Genomic DNA, 20,141 nt, shown 5'->3' with positions numbered 1-20,141 from the left:
CACACTTAAATTCCAATCGTTGGGCATGCTTTCGTCCGACCATATTTTGCAAAGAAGCTGATGCATGCACCTTATCAGCTCTTCGCCGCCGAGTTTGAATAGCTCAGCCGGCAATCCATCGGCCCCCGCCGATTGTTGTTCTTCAGGCGGGTAATTGCTATTCGAACTTCTTCCGGGTCCGGCAATGGAACGTCTGCTCCATCATCATCGATTGGGGAATCGGGTTCGCTTTCTCCTGGCGTTGTGCGTTCACTGCCATTCAGCAGGCAGGAGAAGTGGTCCCTCCATAATTTAAGTATGCTCTGGGCATCGGTGACTAGATCAACTGTGAGGGTTCTACAAGAGTATGCTCCGGTCTTGAAATCTTCTGTAAGCCGCCGCATTTTTTCGTACAATTTTCGAGCATTACCCCTGTCAGTCAGCTTATCAAGCTCTTCGTACTAACGCATTTCGGCCTCTTTCTTTTTTTGTCTACAAATGTATCTTGCTTCCCTCTTCAACTCGCGGTATCTATCCCATCCTACACGTGTTGTGGTCGATCGTAACGTTGCGAGGTAGGCAGTCTGTTTTCTCTCCGCTGCGACACGGMACTCCTCGTCGTACCAGCTGTTCTTTTGTACTTTCCGAAAACCAATCGTTTCGGTTGCGGCTGTACGTAAAGAGTTTGAAATGCCGTCCCACAGTTCCCTTATACCGAATTGTTGACGAGTACTCTCAGAGAGCAGGAGTGCAAGCCGAGTAGAAAATCGTTCGGCTGTCTGTTGTGATTGTAGCTTCTCGACATCGAACCTTCCTTGTGTTTGATGGCGTGCGTTTTTTGCTACACAGAGGCGCGTGCGAATCTTGGCTGCAACAAGATAGTAGTCCGAGTCGATGTTAGGACCTCGGAGCGCACGCACATCTAAAACACTGGAGACGTGTCTTCCGTTTATTACAACATGATCGATCTGGTTGGTGGTTTTTCGATCCGGAGACAGCCAGGTAGCTTGATGTATCTTCTTATGCTGGAATCTAGTACTACAGATAACCATATTTCGGGCCCCGGCGAAGTCGATCAGCCTCAACCCATTCGGGGATGTTTACCTTCTTTGCCCACCCTGGCGTTAAAGTCGCCAAGCACGATTTTGACATCGTGGCGGGGGCAGCTCTCATAAGTGCTTCCCAAGCGCTCATAAAATTCATCTTTGGTCACATCGTCCTTCTCTTCCGTCGGGCGTGGGCGCAAATCAACGATATGTTGAAGAACCTCGCTTTGATGCGGACTCCGGCTAGACGTTCATTCACGGGGGTGAATGATAGTACTCGGCGACGGAGTCTCTCTCTCACCACGAATCCCACACCAAACTTGCGCTCCTTAAAAAAAGTAAATGCCACAAGGACCTACTCGTCTCTGTCCTTATCCCGTCCATCGCAGTCCTTGGACAGCGGTGATGTCAGCCTTTATTTTTACGAGGACATCAACCAACTGGGCAGCGGCACCTTCCCAATTAAGGGACCGGACATTCCAGGTGCATGCCTTCAATTCGTAGTCCTTATTCGTTTTCCATGGTTGTCATCAGAAGTAGGGTCTCTCACTCAAGGCTGTTGTTGCGTTTTCATTGAGTTGGTTTTTTTTTACGTGGCGGGTCCCAAACCCAGCGCACAACCCTATGCAGGGAATGTTTCGCCTTCTCACTTTAGCTCGCCTTCAAAGGGATGTTCTTAGGCTACCCAGAGGATACTTGGTCAAGGACCGGAAGTCGTGAGCTGCTTGAGTCATATGAAAAAGAATCGTTTCTGGCCACTCCCAAGTAAATGACGATCAGAGAACTTTCCTCACTTGCGTGAACTTCTACACATGACTCCATCCTTCGTTTTTTCATTTGGTAGTCTGAAAAATATGTTCCTAGAAACCTCCAAAAGAAAGCCTCTCCAAAAACCCATAAGTTTCATCATTCATAATGATTCTTTTTCAGTGACTTATAAAATTCATAAGAAATAAAAAATTTTCCCAAAAATAATCAAATTTCAAGCGCTAATATCTTTTTAACGGTTAGGTTTACGAAAAGAGCGTAGAGACCTTTTTTTGTAGAGCAATTAATTTCCTATAAAACCAAAGGAACAAGATATTTTTGCAAGTAGTTGGAAGCGCGATATACAATATTTCTATATGATAATTATTATTATTTCTCCGAGCAAACGAAAAAAAAATTTTGTTTTTGAACAATTTTCAGAGAATCGGTTCAGCCGTCCTTGAGTTATAAATAGTGTAACTAACACGAATTTCTCTTTAATACACGGTATACTTAAAAGATAGTAGATTTTTCTTCCTTATATACTTTTGTATGCTTTAATCTTTAAAAATACGCACTGCATTTTGATACGGTTTTTTTTAAATAGATAGAGTGATTGAAGAGGGTTTATATGGATAATAACATCCATTAAATAGTAGAGAAATACTGTTACTTTTGATGTTTCTAATTTGATGTCGTAAATAATTTTTTCCGCATTATAAACGCAGGCTCAGAGAACTCTGCATGTCTCTTATAGATATATAGATATCAATAGCATTTATTGTGATTTACTTTTTACAAATAAAGATAAATTTTCGAAGCGGTTATAACCAATGCAGCATTAATTAAATACCTTAAATATATTGTTGATTTAATATAGTTCTATTTAGCCCTTTACAGCATATGATTTAAACAAAAATTCGCAGACATTTTTCTTCTTTACTGGCGTAGACACCGCCAACAAGAGCGAGCCAGTCGTTTCTTCTTTTGGCTACGTGGCGAAGTTTGGAGATTCCAAGCGAAGCCAGATCCTTCTCCACCTGGTCATTCCAACGGAGTGGAGGTCTTAATCTTCCTCTGCTACCCCGGCGGGTACTGGGTCGAATGTCAATGTCATCGTATATCTTATACAGCTCATCGTTCCATCGAATGCTATTCCCCATCGCCAACGCGATAAAGGCGATAAATCCTTCGCAGAACCTTTCTCTCGAAAACTCGCAATTTCGACTCATCAGATATTGATTATGAGTGATTTATAGAGTTTGGGTTTCGTTCCACGAGAGAGGACTTTACTTCTCAATTGCCTACTCCGAAGTAGCACCCATTGACATGAGTTATCCTCCGTTGGAACGACTGTTTGTTTGATAACAGGAAATATTTCGTCTTGCCCTCATTCACTGCCAGGTCCATTTGCTTTGCTTCCTTGTCCAGTCTGGAGAAAGCAGAACTAACGGCGCGGGTGTGGAGGCCGATGGATATCAATATCATCGGCATACGCCAGCAGCTGTACACTCTTATAAAAGATTATACTTGCTCGATTAAATTCTGCAGATCAAATTATTTTCTCCAGCAGTACATTGAAGAAGTCGCACAATAGGGAGTCGCCTTGCCTGAAATCTCGTTTGGTATCGAACGGCTCGGAGAGGTCCTTCCCGATCCTGACGTAGCTTTTGGTGTTGCTCAACGTCAGCTTACACAGCCGTATAAATTTTGCGGGGATACCACATTTAGACATCGCGGTATAAAGTCAGCCCTTTTCGTGCTGTAGAAGGCAGCTTTGAAATCGACGATGAAGTGGTGTGTGTCGATTCTATTTTCACGGGTTCTTTCCAAACTTGGTGCACGATGAATATATGGTCGGTTGTTGATTTGCCAGGTCTAAAGCCACACTGATAGGGTCCAAAGCCTACCGTCAGGCTTTAATCTTTCACACAATACGCTCGATAGACGCGATATTGACCCGCAAATTGTGGGGTCTCCCCTTTTGTGGATTGGGCAGAGCATACTTAAATTCCAATCATTGGGTATGCTTTCGTGCGACCATATTCTACAAAGAAGCTTATGCGCGCTCCCATCAGTTCTTCGCAGTCGTATTTGAACATCGGCCCCGCCGCTTTGTTGTTCTTCAGAGTCGTAGTTGCTATTCGAACTTCTTCATGGTGGGGTAATGGAACGTCTGCTCCATCGTTTTCGATTGGGGAATTGGGTTCGCCATCCCTTAGTGTTGTACATTCACTGCCATTCAGCAGGCTGGAGAAGTATTCCCTCCATAATTTTAGTATGCTCTGAGCATCAGTCACTAGATCACCTCTGGGGATTAAACAAGTTTATGCTCCGATCTTGTTGGCCACTTTGTCAAGCTCTTCATACTAACGCATTGCGCCCTCGACTGTTGAGCTAAAGATACTTTCCTTGCACTCCTTGGCGTTAAAGTCGCCAAGCACGATTATCACATTGTGGCGGGGGCAGGTCTCATAGAATCAGTCCAAGCGCTCAAAGAAGGTATCTTTCGTCACATCGCCTTTTCCGTTGGGGAGTAGGCGTAAATCAGCGATATGTTGAAGAACCTCACTTTGATGGGGATTGTGGCTAGACGTTCATCCACCGGAATGAATGACGGTACTCTGCGGCGGTGTCTGTCTCCCACTACGAATCGCTCACCGAACTTGCGCTCATTTATATGGCCACTGTAGCAAATGCCACAAGGACCTATTAGCATCAGTGCTTGTCTCGGCCATCGCATTTCTTGGACGGCGGAGATGTCAGCCTTCACTCTGACGAGGACATCAACCAGCTGGATAGCGGCACCTTTCCAATTAAGGGACCGGACATTTCAGGAGCGTGCCCTTAAATCGTAATCCTTATTTCGTTTACCATGGTCGTCATCAAAAGGGTGGTCACTCATCCGATGCTTGTTGTTCCTTTTTATTGGATGTGTTTTTTACGTGGCGGGCCTGAACCTCGCACACAACCCTGCGGAGGGGATGTTTCGCCTTCTCACATTATGTCTAACGGATGTTCTTAGGCTACCCAGAGGATACTTGGTCAAAGACAGGAAGTCGGGAACTGCTTGAGCCATATGTAAAGGAATCGTTTCTGGCCTCTTCCAAGTGAATGGCGATCAGAGAAATTTCCTCATTTGCGTGAACTTCGACACACTCCATCCTCCCTGTGCATTCTGAAAAAAGTTTCACTTTTATAGCAGCTTCATAAAACTTTCACTTCACTTAACGGAAGTACGTATCACCAAAAACTAATCGAGATAGATATAGGGATATATATATATATATATATATACATGACCCGGATTACGGGAAAAGTTGAAATCCGGTCCGTCTGTCTGTCTGCACATGCTCTAATTTGAGTAAAAATTTAGAAACCTCGCTGAAACTGAGTATGTGGGTTTATTAGTGCAAGAAAAATTTCTAGTTCATAGATGTCCGAGATCGGACCACTGCCACGCCCACAAATCGGCATTAACCGAAAACATATACAGTGCCATAACTAAGCACTAAGTTAAAATATAAAGCTATAATTTGGTACAAGGCATCTCAGTAATAAGGGATGTTCTTTTAAAGTGGGCGTAGCCCCGCCCTCTAACAAGTTTAATGTCCATATCTTTTAAACCACTTAAGCTACAGCAACCATATTTACTGAGTACAAGTTTTATAAGAACTTCTACCGACGGTGTGAAATTAATGAAATCGGAGGATAACTCTGCTGACTAACCATATAACGGTGCTTAAAAAGTGTTAAAAGCTATTAAAAAGGCGGTAAATCAATAATTAAATACTCCAGAGGCATTAAATTTTACCACAAAGATGGTATCAGAGAGGTTTATAGGAGTGTGTGAAAATTGAACGCTGGATTAGACCACCCAATTTTTGGTATCCCATATCTCGGGATCCGTTCAAACCGATTTCGACAAAATTTAGTACGTGCCGTATTTCTTACATTTTTATGTCACATGTGAAAATGAACGAAATTAACACAATTTTAAATTCCGTTTGATTCGTCGAAATTTGTTTTTTGCTTAAATCGCTAGTATATTATAGTCTAAGAATATACCCCCAAAGTTATAGATAGGAATTATGGGTCAATATGTGACAGAGATAACTGAAATTAAGGAATAATGCTTCTCTTATAATGGTATGTCTGTACGTCAAATATGGGTTGAATCGGAACAATACTTCCCTTAGCCCCCATATACCTAATATAAAAATTTTGGAACTTACGAACTAACTTTGGAATTTTGATTCTTGCAAGTTGCAAGAGTATTAAACATTCAGTTGCACTCGAACTTAGCTCTTCCTTACTTGTTTATTTCATATTTACTTTGATACAATAATTTGTAAACGCATATAGATTAAAATCATGCTGTATATTATAACTTTGCTCATGTATCTTATTTATAGTATTTCATTTCCTTTTTTTTTTGAACATTATTACTACTTAAATAGTGAACAGAGCCAGCCGAATTGCAAAAACCTCAATATATAATTAATTAAAGGATTAGCACAAATTAGATAATATACCGTATGGTAAATCTGCCTTTATATGCTCTTACCCATTGCTCGTTTGCTAACATTTACAAAAAAAAAAAAAAAAAAAAAATTTAGAACAATAATTAATGGAAACTTTAAAAACAATTATTTCACGTTAATTTCTAAAGGTCACGGTGGTGTAAATCAACTGGGTGGCGTTTTTGTCAATGGTCGTCCACTTCCCGATGTGGTACGTCAACGCATCGTTGAATTAGCACATAATGGCGTCCGTCCATGTGACATATCACGGCAATTGCGAGTTAGTCATGGATGTGTATCTAAAATATTGTCAAGGTAAGAATTAATATACGTATACGATATTCCACAGTGCAAGCATTATCCTATTAACAAAAATATTAATTAATTTAAATGAAGAAGCTTTGAATACTTTTATCAAAATATATTTGACTTCTATTTGAAATTTATATCTTCCCATTTATTCAACAAACAAAATATTTATAATTTACAAAATAATTTTAAAATTCTTAATTTATTCTTCACAAACTATGCCGTCCCCTCAATACTCATATGCCAAAAAGTTTTCCAATCCTCGAAACAGTTGTTAAAGTAAATTGCACGTAGCAATTCTCCTCTAATGTCTTCAATTGGCTCAAAACGGTTCCCCCGGAGCGGTCGTTTGAGTTTGCTGAATAACCAGAACTCACACGGAGCTAAATGTGCCGAATACGGTGATTACGAAGAATCAATGCAGTATTCGACGGTGCATTATCGTGGTGCAAAAACTAAGAGTTGTCGGCCCATAATTCCAGTCTCTTTTTACGAATAGTTTCCCGCAAACGCCGCAGAACACTCAAATAGTATTATTTGTAGACAACTTGACCGGTTGAAAAAAATTCGGTGGTTACCACACCTCGATCATCGAAGAAAACCTGCTTGGACGTGGATTTTTCCTCTTCGTTTCACCTTTGCCGTGATATTCTGCCGATGGATCTTTTATTTAGTAATTTTATACATTTATTAGGCCTAAATCATCTTTTTTACTGATCCTTTTCATATTCCAATGATACCAGTAAGATCTCTGACTGCTAATCGTCGATTCTGAAGCACCAATTCCTCTATTTTATGTCGTGTTCATCGTCATTTGATGATGATGGCCGTCCTCGACATGGTTCTTCGTCAACGCGTTCTCGACAACCTTTTAATAATTTGTACAAATCAAAAACCTTTTCCAACATTCTGAACGGTTCGAAACCAGAAATTTGATACCGCACACAAAATTTAATGGAACTTCTTTGTTAAATAATTTCACTCATCGTAAAAATCGCCGAATTCACTTTATGTACTTCAGAAAGACAAACTTATACTAAACACTAACGATTATTTTGAAGTGAAATTTGGCGTAAATGTTACTAACATTTAAATTAAAAAGTCTACCTTTGCATAGATTACTTGATAATTTTAGTGACTGAAATACAAGCCAAATACTGGCAGATCTCATTTTGGAATTTTAGGTATGTTTTTTTGTTTAAATGTCGTAAAGTTTTTTACAGAGTTTTAAAAAATTTCGTCGTTCTCTATTACAAAAGCCTTTAATTTATTTGCATTAAAAAGGCAAACTGACACATAAAAGGTGCCAGAAGTGGAGATAATCTCAAAAGAAGGGAAAAAGGAATTGTAAATTACCACATTAAAATAACACAATAGGCAAGAACTGTTCAATGGATTTTTCAAAATGGCGTGTTCTTCCAAAGCTTTTTGCAATATTTATTAATTTTTTGGTTATCATGTGGGTAATTTATCGTCCATTTTAACAAATTAGTTATCTTACGTTTAATTTGTAAAAATCACTATCAGCATATAAAGGTTGGACATAATAGAAAAGCTTAATAAATTTGCAAGATGTTAAGTTTATCAAGTGTACGGAACAAAGGTCTCTAAACTGGTTACTAAAAACAACTTTTATCAATCGAATAATATTTATGTAAAAAGTTTTTCATCGTCCGCATATATTTATTATAACAAAATTATAGGTAACCTCTGGTACTCTTGAAGGGATATTAGAAATCACTGGTTGTGTTCTATTATTAAAACAAAAAAACAATTAAAAAATATTTTAATTCAAATATAGTCTAACATATCGACTCACGATTTGGTTTTGTTATAAAATTTGTATTTAACAGTTTTATTTTCTTCTTTGTAATGTACGTATATATAATTATTGATTATATTGGGTGAAACCACGTGAACCATGGAAATTTCGATTTTGAAAATTAGCAGTTCATTAGGAAAGGGACCAGACGCATACCCCGTGATATTAGTATTTCATCAAAATTCGTTTTTTTTTTTTGTTAAAATTATTGAAGATTGAAATTTGGAGAACGATAAAATTGTAAAATTATTTTCTCAAAAACTACTGGAGATCAATCGATAAAATTTTGTGAAGTCAAAGCAAAATGTTCGCTCTATATTATAGATATTTTTTCGCGATCCATTCCATCAGGTCGTTATGAGTGTAAAGTCAATTGGACAGTAAAATAAAGAATATATAATACTTCTTGAATAATATGAATGTACTCTCATTATACGAATTTTTATAACAAAATATCTAATAATATTCATATGATTGTAATTTCTGTATTCAAATACTTTTACTAGTTTTACTATTAGGAGTATTATAATTGAGAATTTCATAGTCGACTTATAAATATTAAAATGTGTTAAGCTTCAAATAATTCACAAGAGTTATTTATCTTATGATGACAAGTAAGGAGGGGCTAAGTTTGGGTGCAACCGAACGTTTTATACTCTTGCAACTTGCAAGAATCAAAGCCAAGGAAATACTTTAAATTGTAAAACCATGTATGGTAGAATAAAATTAGCCGGATATTCGATAATCCTGATATTAGTTATATAAGGGCTAGCCAAGTTTTCGCTCAAATTTATCCATTTTAACACAAAAGATACACAGTTATGTGTTAAACACGTTCTTTTATTTTCATTGGAATAACTCACATATTGACCGATATATGCGGTTCAAAGTCACTCGTAAGTTCCAAAATTTTTATATTAGGTATATGTGGGCTAAGGGAAGTATTGTTCCGATTCAACTCATATTCGACGTACAGACATACCATTATAAGAGAAGCATTATCCCTTAATTTCAGTTATCTATGTCACTCATTGACCCATATTTGCGATCAAATATCAACTATAGGATCCGGGGTCGGAAGATTCGGTACCTATGTTCTTGAATAGTTTCAGTTGGACTTGAACAATTTTTGGTCACAAGGTGGCACACTAAAGGCATTATTCACGCAAGGTTGTATCCCGTTATATTAATTGTTTCTTCATTTGCGTATTGGAAACTGAACAAATCAAGTGGAATTGAAAATTGTGCTATATGTGAAGTAGACGTGGTTGTTGTCCGATTTCGTTCATTTTCACAACATGACATAAAAACGTAAGAAACTAGGCACGTAACAAATTTTGTCGAAATCGGTTTGGGTAGATCCCAAGGTACGGAATTTTTCCAAAAAGATTTCCCCATAAAGCTCTCCATACCATATCAGTGGTAAAATTTAGTGTTTGTGGCGTTTTTGTTTTTGATTTATCATGCTTTTAGTAGTTTTTAACAGTACTATTATATGGGGAGAGTTATCCTCCGATTTCATCCATTTTCATACTGTCAGTAGAAGTTCTTATAAGATTTGTACTCAGGACATTTGATTGCTGTAGCTTAAACTTGTTAGAAACCTCTTGCTACTGCAGTCCTCTGTACTAACTTAAAGCTTTATATCATAACACAGTACAAGAGGTAATCTGGGGGGTGAGAAATTCCAAGTCAGGGTGATGGTACTTGGTCAGTATAGTAAAACCCTCAAGGGGTTTGGCGTTCGTATGTGTCAGTTTTTTATGACCTTTTAAATTTTTTCCTTATTTCCCATGGTTTTCTATCTTAACAAATTAATTTTTTCCAATCAAGCGTACTAAATGCCGCATTCAACAATATTTTGATTGATATATATTGAATGCATGGCAGGCAATCAAAGAAGTAATAGAAGGCTTGTTGGGAAAACATCGTTCTAACAACTACGATGTTTCTGTCGCGAGGATGTTAAGTGCATTCTCGGAAATTGAAAAAAACTGAAACACACGAACGCCAAACCCTTTGAGGGTTTTACTATATTGACCTAGTACCATCCCCTGACATGGAATTTCTCACCCCCCAGACAATAATCCCAAAAATGTTCCACAGTGTAATATAATGCTTAGTTATGTCACCTACATACCAAGTTTCATCCATATATCTCAATTTTTACTCAAGTTACAGCTTGCACAGACAGACAGTCAACCGGATTTAAATTTTTCTCATCATCTTGAACATTTATATTATAATATATATATATAATATAACCTTGCCTCGATTAGTTTTAGGTGTTACGTACAACCATTAGGAGAACAAAACTATAATACGGAGGCTGCTATATATATTTCTGGCCTAGGCAACACTAAGTGTTGCCAGGTGCAATCTGACATTTCCATTGGAAAGTTTGACATTTTTTAGTATAACATCACTCAGAACGTTTTGTCATTTAATCGTGAATTGTTTTATTTACAGAGAATTAAAAATTCATCTCGGCCAAAAAGTGGAATTAACTCGTGAACATTTTCGTGAGATCAGTTTTCATAACTGTCGACGTGGATTATCAGGACAAGAGTGCATTGATGAACTAAAATCTTTGTATGGCTATGAAGCACCATCCTATAGCACTGTGAAAAACTGGTGCAACGAATTCAATCGTGTCCGACGCTCGCTCAAAGAGGAATTCCGTGAAGATCGTCCAAAAATAGCCGTTTTGCCAGAAAAAATCGATGCCGTACGTGAACTGATAATGCAAGACCTTCAAATAGAGGCATGCCTATGCATTTCTCCCACCAGCATACATTCGATATTGCATGAACTCCTGGCCGTAAAAAAGGTTTTTTCTTATTGGATCCCGCACAATTTGACAATCGCTCAAAAAAATGCTCGTGTGGATTGGTGTAAAAAAAAATGCTGAACAAATACGATCGCGGTGCTTCAAAAGACGTTTATAAGATCGTCATGGATCTATGCGTATGAGCCCGAAACAAATCAGCAATCGACCGTGTGGGTCTTCTAAGACGAGCCAAATCCAACGAAATTTGTTCGTGGAAGAAGCACTTCGAAGCAAATGGTCGCCTGTTCCTCCGACAAAACTGGGCATGTGGTGACTGTTCCGCTTGAGCAACGTAGGACGGTCAATTCTGTGTGGTACACCACCATTTGTTTGCCTGAAGTCTTCGGAGAAATTCGAAAAACGAACAAGAGAAGACGAATCATTGTGCACCATGACAATGCGAGCTCTCACACATCGGCTCAAAGCAGCACCTTTGTGACCGGCCAAAACGTCGAATTGATGGGTCATCCGCCGTACAGCCCTGACTTGGCACCCAATGACTTCTTTTTATTCCCACACACCAAGAAAATAATGCGTGGTCAACGATTTTCGTCGGCAGAAGATGCTGTTGAAGCATTCAAAAACCATGTTTTGGAGGTGCCTCAATCGGAGTGGAAAAAGTGCTTCGAAAATTGGTTTGAGCGCATGCAGAAGTGTATAAATCTTGATGAAGAATATTTTGAAAAACGATAAAACCATTTTCGTTAATAAATATTCCTATTTTCATTATTAGGCCAGAAATATATATAGCAGGTCCTCGTACTCTATAGCAACTGGTTGCAAGAGTATACAAATGTGTAAATGCATGTTATCATATTAATATAAATGTTTATTATAGGATTTGCTTTGAAAAATCGATGACGTATAGTTTTTCAACTCAAATTTTGTTTTCAAATTTTATATATAATTATTTACTCATGATATTCGCTAATTATTGTATCTCGGCTTTTTATTTTAAGGTATTATGAGACTGGAAGCTTTAAAGCCGGAGTTATAGGGGGTTCCAAACCTAAAGTAGCCACTCCACCAGTTGTTGATGCTATTGCTAATTATAAACGTGAAAATCCAACGATGTTCGCTTGGGAAATACGAGATAGACTTTTAGCGGAAAGTATATGCTCGCAGGATAATGTACCCAGCGTGTCATCAATTAACAGGTAAGAATAAACATTATGTTTTGTGATGCTCGCCTTGATTCTCTTTAAAATTTATCAAGTTCGAAAGAATGGCTATTTAACGAAAGTAAAGTAAGCCTGAATTCTCACCTCGGCTCATCATTCAGAATTGAAATGATACAGAGGATGCTTTAAAATACAAATCAAGGGGCAACAAGTTTACAAAGGTTATATTACATGATTGAAATATCAAGGTGTATTTGTTATCGGACTAATTAAGGACAGAAAAACAAATAACCGAATCTCCATTATCGAAAATTAGAGGCTGGGGCATTCTTTCGGGGTTTAACAAAACTTTGTATTTAAAACGTAAAAAAGGAAAATGTTCAGGCGTTGCGGAAAATTTTATACCCTCGCAATTTGCAAACATCAAAGTTCGGAAAATACTTCCATGTTATTTTATTTTTATTTACATTTTGCTATTCGTAAAAAGGGGCCGGAGTTATAGGCCGACAACGCTTGGGTTTTACCCCCCTATAATCCACCGTTGCATACTGCAATGATTCCTCGTGAGTTTTTTGACAAAGTTTCAACCGGATGCCGCAGCAACTGTATTCGCCGCATTTAGGTCCTTATAACTTCTGGCTATTCATCAAACTCCGGAAATATACTCTAGAACATGTTTTCACGTAGTTTTATGAAGATAACTCACACACTGACCGACATATTCGGCGTAAATCTGCAAGAATACACATATGTAGATATATTAGACCTAGGGTGATTTGTGAAAAGATTTTAGATATTTTCTGTATTGAAGTATATGTAGTACGTAAACTAAGTTTTCTAAGGTATCTTAAATATTAACCGGTATGTATATGCGGACGACACGATAGCAGCGATGTTTACCTTCACAATCAGTGATATTATGGAAAGAGCCTTTAAAGCTACGAAGTAGGTGTTAACCCCAGTAAAACAGAACTGATGCGTATCACGAATAGAACCAAAATACTTTAATTTAACCTTCCTTAGTGGTACAACAATTCCTCTGTTTCCCATTTAAGGCAGGTCGAAATCTGTTCCCGGCACAGAAACATTTTCGGTATTTTGTTCTTCAAAAATTCAACATAATTTTTCCTATTGTGAACTACTATATTTCATAAGAATATTTGCTTGTAATCTTATAATTTAAAACTATGCTCCTCAGCGGTCATCATCAATTGAAAAAAATGAGATCAGCATATACGTTTCTTCTTCTTTATCCGAGTAACCATGTACATATGTACTTAAGCAAATTTAACACCAACGAAAAATACATACATGGTAATATTAAACTAATTTTTTCTCAAAATAAATAAAATTTGTCATATAATAATAAATCATTGTCATATTAACAAGGTAAAAAGTAATAATGCTTATGATTTTTACTTAAAATTTTAATTTTATTGGGAGTTTTGAAAACATCATTATGTCTAAGAAATATACTTTTTTTAATTATGAATTATTATACTTTTAATATAATTGATATATAAACCATCCTACATTTTAAGTTGTGCTAAATTTGACTAAAATCGGTTCATTAGATTATGATATTATCACGGAGAAATAGTAACACGTAATTATTTTACACCATACATATATCGAAATACTTTAAAGTAAAAGAGTTAGAATGAATTTCGTACTGTGATATATAGAGTAGACGTGGTTGTTTTCGGATTGGGCCCACTTTCATAAAATAACATAAGAATGTCGCAGTAATGTTATCCACCATATGACTGTAATTGGCAGAGTACTTATAACTCCTTAGATGTAGGATTTCAACTGAAATTGGCCGGTGCCATGCCCATAAGCAAACTATGATGCTCTTCTAAGTAATTTTTCTGTGAGTTTTTAACTATTTATTTTGATTTTATACGAATTATACTAATTGAATTTCAGTCTTTTGTTTTAAAAACACAATAAAAAATAAAAATATATTTTCATTTTCAATTGAACCGCTCACAATAGTGAAAATGAGCTAAAAATAGTTTGCAGTATTTTTATTTTTTATTTTTTGCATGTGAGGGGGTGGAAAATGCCTTCCGCACCATTGGTGCTATCGTCACAGCAGCGGTATGTGCCACTTGCAGGTGACTAAAAACTGCCCTCTAACGAACCGTCGCCCACCCTGCGACCACGTTTGCATTACTTCAGGGTAGCGTTCCATTTTTCTCATTGAGAGATTTACATCTGCACACCTGCGTCCAGGTCCCGCTTTTTCATGCGTAGCAAGAGTGCTGTGTATTTCTGGATAATCCCCCAGTTTGCTTCGTTCTTCCACATATCGCTGATTAAATTATTAGCGTTTATTGGGTTTATTGGGCCGACCAGCTCTTCTTGCGTCAGCGTTCAGCGTCGTCTTCTGTCGCGTCGTTGTATAGGAATGACGGTTCTTCGACTTTTCCCATTCTGTAGACGTACTTTTTGAAGTATCCGATAACAGCTTAGTTGTGTGAAAGTCTACTTCTCCGAATTTACGACATGTCGCCTCATACTGTTAGGTAGGCTGATGCAACTCTGTGGGCTGCGGAGCGGTACACTCCGGCCGCTGCCTTAGAAAGGAAAAACAGCTTAATTACAATTGTTCTCTCATATTAAAAAATTAAATATTTTATTAGAATTTTTTAATATTATAAACTTACCCTATTAACAAAGATGCCCGCGTTGCAGGACATCTCCTTACAGGATCATCTAAAGTGGAAAAATACTTATTTTAGTTAAAACCTTAGAATTTGGACGAAGGAAAAAAACTGGAAATTGTATTTTTGACACAGATTTTTTTATTTTTTTTTTTTTAACAGTTGAAATCTAAAAAATCCTTCGTCCAAGGCTTTAAGAATTGTAGCTCAAAGATCGGTTGAGTAGTTCTCGAGAAATATTGCCAACCGACTTCAAAACCACACTTTCGAGAAAAACTCGCCCAAAGACGCCGCACTAAGCCTAGCTGACCTTTGAAATCGAAAATATTGATCGAATCAACTTTAAAATTTAGGGCAATATTCTAGAGGCGTTGTAAAATTTAATAAGCGAATACAAAGAAAAATCGATTTTTTGAAACCCGTAAACTCATGGAATCCTTTAATTCAGATTGAAATTAGATTTTAAAAATTTAATTAAAAATAAAGGGAATCTGGAGATATATAGTATGTATGTATTATTAAACAGCAAACGAGTCTGTTTAATATATAATTGTTTTAAATAAATTAAATATGTAGGTAATATAATATATAATCTATATATAAGAAAGTCGTGTCAGTTACACTATTTATAACTCTAGAACAGCTGAACCGTTTTGGCTGAAAGTTGGTGGACGATAGCTTACAATCAGGGGATGGACATAGGATACTTTTTATTTTTGTGTTTTAAAAGTCAATATAATTCGTTAACATCAGAATTATATTTCAAATCACGTCTTTCCACGCTACAGGACCGGTTCCTCATGGGCAGTCCACTAGGCCGACTGCCGATTGGACTCCGGTCTGAAGGTATGGAGTCATGTTTTGATTGTCACACATCGATGCAAAAATTCGGTTTTATTACTATTAAAGAGCACTCAAACACTCCTCAAAATCAGTAATTCGTGGTGTGGCATTATGAACTTGCGCAGCACCCACTTTACACAGAATTATTGTTGTAGTGGCAGAGTTCTGAGGAGTTTACAGTCCTTGGCCGTATGAAAATCCGGCTCTGAACGTAACCGGATCCGACACGAAATGGTTTTCGGTCCATTTTTTATAAACTCAAAAATATAACCACCTTTTACTAAGCCGACATACAGGCACAGTGATAGAAAAGAAAAAATACCTGACTTAATAGAATTTGCTGTAGTCAAAGGCTTCTGACAGCTAACACATTTACAGATTTATCATCTGATCATTCTTGTTTTAATAAAGTAATACGAACAGCCCATAATATTTAAGCCAAAAATTGCTCTAACATCTCATAAAACTAACTTGTTTAAGTATAGAAAATACATCAGCAGCCACATCAATATTGATTGCAACAAAATAGAGAAAGAGACATTAATGAAAGTATAAGAGAATTTCATCTTGTAATAACTAATGCAACTGTATTGGCAAAACCAAAAAGAAACAATAAACGAGTTGGTTTTAGAAATTTCACTAATTATGAAATAGAAAAAATTGTAAATGAGAAAAGGAGAGTTAGACGTGAATGGCAGTTAAGTCGCTCCCTTTCAACTCTGCTTCAACTAAAATCTGCTGTACGTAAGTTAAAAAAAGCGCTGAAACGCGAGGAAGAACGCAACACTGAAAATTATATAAAGAAACTGTGTCCAAATTCTAGCAAGCAGAACTCTCTTTGGAAAGCCCAAAAGTCTTTTAAGCCACCAGTAGATTGCAACATGCCTCTAATGACAGTTGAATGATAATTGGGCACGCAGTGATAAGGAAAAGACAAATTGCTTTGCAAATTACTTAAAAATCTATTTCAGCCTAACTACCCAAAGAACAATTTTAAGTTGCCAACTTTGCCCAATACTGCCAGCGAGTCGCTTGTGTCTATTAGAAGTTCTACTTCTGAAGTAAGTAAAATCATAAAATAATTAAATCCGAAAAAGGCATGCGGACACGAAAATATTACTCCAAAAATGCTAATTGAGTCACCAAATATTTCTATAACGGTGCTCTCCTTTCTCTTTAATGTAATTCTTTGTTTGGAATACTATCCAACTTCGTGGAGGAAAAAGTCGCAGGTCATCCTGATAAATAAACCTGGGAAAGACTTAACACAGCCGTCTTCCAACGGACCAATGAGTCTCTTACCCTGTATTTCAAAAATATTTGAAAAAGTGTTACTATCAAAAATGATTCCTTTCCTCCATGAAAATAATATAATACCAAAGCACTAATTCGGTTTTCGTGGTAAACATGGCACTGTAGAGCAATTAAATAGAATTACGAACGAAATCAAGAAATCATTCGAGCACAGAGAGTACTGCTTAGCTATTTATCTAGATGTAGCTCAGGCATTCGATAAGGTCTGGCATGAAGACCTTTTATGAAAAATCAAAAGCGTTTTGCACAACGAATTGCATAAAGTTTTGGAGTCATATTTAAGAAACAGGAAATTGACAGTTAAAGTGGCAGACTTCAAATCAGAAGAACGAGTAATAAGGGCTGGTGTACCTCAAGGTAGCGTGCTAGGCAGAACTCTGTATGTAATATATACAGCAGACATTCCAACAACTACTAACGTACTGACATCCACTTTTGCCGATGACACAGCTCTAGTAATCCGTAACAAATGCCTCATCAGAGTATCAAGAGTAGCATTTAACTTTTGTCGAAGAATGGCTAGCCAACTGGGGTATAAATATTAATGAGCAAAAATGCAAGCATGTTACATTCTCGCTAAGACCAGAAACGTGTCAAACAGTTAAAATAAACAATGTTCTATCTAGTACCCCAAGCGAATGAAGTAACTTATCTTGGGACGTGGCGAAAATATTAGGTTGTCAAAAAAGTCGTGCGGTATTTTCGCTAGTTGGTGCTGAGAGCGCGTAGTTCTAGTTTTATCGGTTGTCGCATCGGGTACGCGCTCTCAGCGCCAACGAAAATACCGCAAGACTTTTTTGAAAACTTATTATATAGCGAGTAAAATAACTTGCATGCAGATAAAAGCAGCAAATTTGAATTGGCTTTTAAACAAAAATTCTAACCCGAGCATAGACAACAAAGTCTTGTTATAAACGCAATGTGAGGTACGACCTCTGCAACCATCATTGATATAATACAACGGTTCCAATCTAAAATGCTTAGAACAATCAGGGGTACACCTTGGTACAAGCGTAATGAGTACGCGTACAGCGTACAAACATAAACAGAGATCTTTATACTCCAATGGTAAAGAAGGAGAAAGAGGACACCAGAATGAGATATATCTCTAAACTTCGCGAACATCCAAACCCATCGGCTAATGCCTTTGCAAATTCTTGGAATCAAATCGTTTAAAAAGAAGTAATCTACCAGTCTTCTAGAGAGCAACGTTCCACCACATTCCTGAGCTTTTTTAGTTTTAAATAGATTTAAGATTCGAATACTTATTGTTAGGCTTTACCAAGCAGATCCAATAAAATATGAAATGTTGACAAAAAAAAAATTGAAACTAACACAAGTTGCTTCACCGCAAATGCTATACCTCATTATCTAATAGTTGCTCAGTTGCCAAATTGGTATTAGGTACTACTATTCAATGTATTATTCACGCAGCTCCTGGATGAATGCCAACGCAAAAAAATATTGATTGCGCGTTAATATGAAAATGCCGACGGCAAAACGTAATTCTATGCTTATTGGCCTCCCTCGTGGTGTATACATGAATTACACGTATCTAAGAAAATATATTTAAGTACATGTTTTTCAACAACAACATTTTATAAATATAGGCATTTAAAAGAAATTTAGAAATTAGCATATCCCCAATTGTTCAATAATATTGTCTGGTTGATCATGTTAACAAAGCAGTAACTGTTCAGATTTTTTTTGCTAAATTAAAACAATGTCAATATGTCGCATGGTGAGTTCCAACCTTCGCCGGGCGGTGAATCCCCCGATTGAAATTTTTTATTTATTTTTTTCGTTGATATACATATGTACATATATAATATATATGTATATAGAACTACGAAGGAAATGAAAAAAATAGAATCGGAGGTCTCTCCCTCTTTTGATGACGTCCCCTGCAAATGTGTAAGGGAATACGATTTAAAGGCATGCACCTGGAATGCCCGGTCCATTAGTTGGGAAGGTGCCGCTGCCCAGCTGGTTGATGTCCTCGTGAAACGCGATGGACAGGACAAGGACTGAAGCGAGTAGGTCCTTGTGGCATTTACTACAATGCCCAAATGAAATAGCGCAACTTCGGTGTGGGATTCGGACCACTATCTCATTTCGACGTCGAGAAGCTGCAATCACAATAGACAACCGAACGATTTTCTACTCGACTTACACTTCTGCTCTCTCAGAGCAGTCGTCGACAACTCGGTATAAGGGAACTGTGGGACCGCATTTCAAATATCTTACGTAGAGCAGCAACCGAAAATTATTTTCAAGAAATCCAAAAGAACAGCTGGAAGGATGGTGAGTGCTATGTCGCAGCGGAGAGAAAATAGACTGCTTACCTCGCAACGTTACGATCGACCACAACACGTGCGGGATAGGATAGATAACGAGAACTGAAGAGGGAAGCAAAACGCATTTGCAGACAGAAAAAGAAAGAAGTCCAAATGAGTGAGTATGAAGAGCTTAACTAGCTGGCCGACAGAGTAGTGCTCGTAAATTGCACGAAAAAATGCGACGACTAACAGAAGGTTTTAAAACCGAAGCCTCTTGTAGAACCCCCATAGGTGATCAAGTAACCGATGCTCAGAGCATACTAAAATTATAGCGGGAACACTTCTCCAATCTGCTTAACGGCGGTGAAAGCAAAACGCCAAGGGATGGCGAACGCCGAGGGATTTTAATTAGATGTGTTTTAGTGTACATAGATCTATAGTATACATATGATCTATAGTATACGTTAATATTAGGTTGTCAAATATCTCCTTTCCACTTTTTTGCTATTTATCCAATTCTTTATAAAAAGTGTGACCGTGATCGGATTTAGTTGAAATATGCGCCGTTTCGTTCGATAATCTGTTTCCTTCTAGACGTAACTTCATAATACCCCCTCGAAGAACCCCCTCCTTATTTGCGAAGAACTCGGACAACTACT

General features: G+C 37.5%; 1 protein-coding gene across 1 annotated transcript in view; it reads left to right on the top strand.

Annotated features, from left to right (window-relative positions):
• The window catches only part of LOC108975071 (rho GTPase-activating protein gacU), a 93,801-nt gene that overhangs the window by 42,321 nt on the left and 31,339 nt on the right, over window positions 1–20,141 (top strand). The window contains exons 5-6 of the mRNA XM_018943341.1: window positions 6,445–6,610; window positions 12,216–12,413. Coding sequence (XP_018798886.1) covers window positions 6,445–6,610; window positions 12,216–12,413 — 364 coding nt within the window. The remainder of the gene's footprint in view (window positions 1–6,444; window positions 6,611–12,215; window positions 12,414–20,141) is intronic.

This window comes from Bactrocera latifrons, unplaced genomic scaffold, assembly GCF_001853355.1.
Source record: "Bactrocera latifrons isolate USDA-ARS-PBARC rearing strain unplaced genomic scaffold, ASM185335v1 scaffold_605, whole genome shotgun sequence".
NCBI lineage: Eukaryota > Metazoa > Arthropoda > Insecta > Diptera > Tephritidae > Bactrocera > Bactrocera latifrons.
This window is presented reverse-complemented; position numbering and strand designations above follow the sequence as displayed.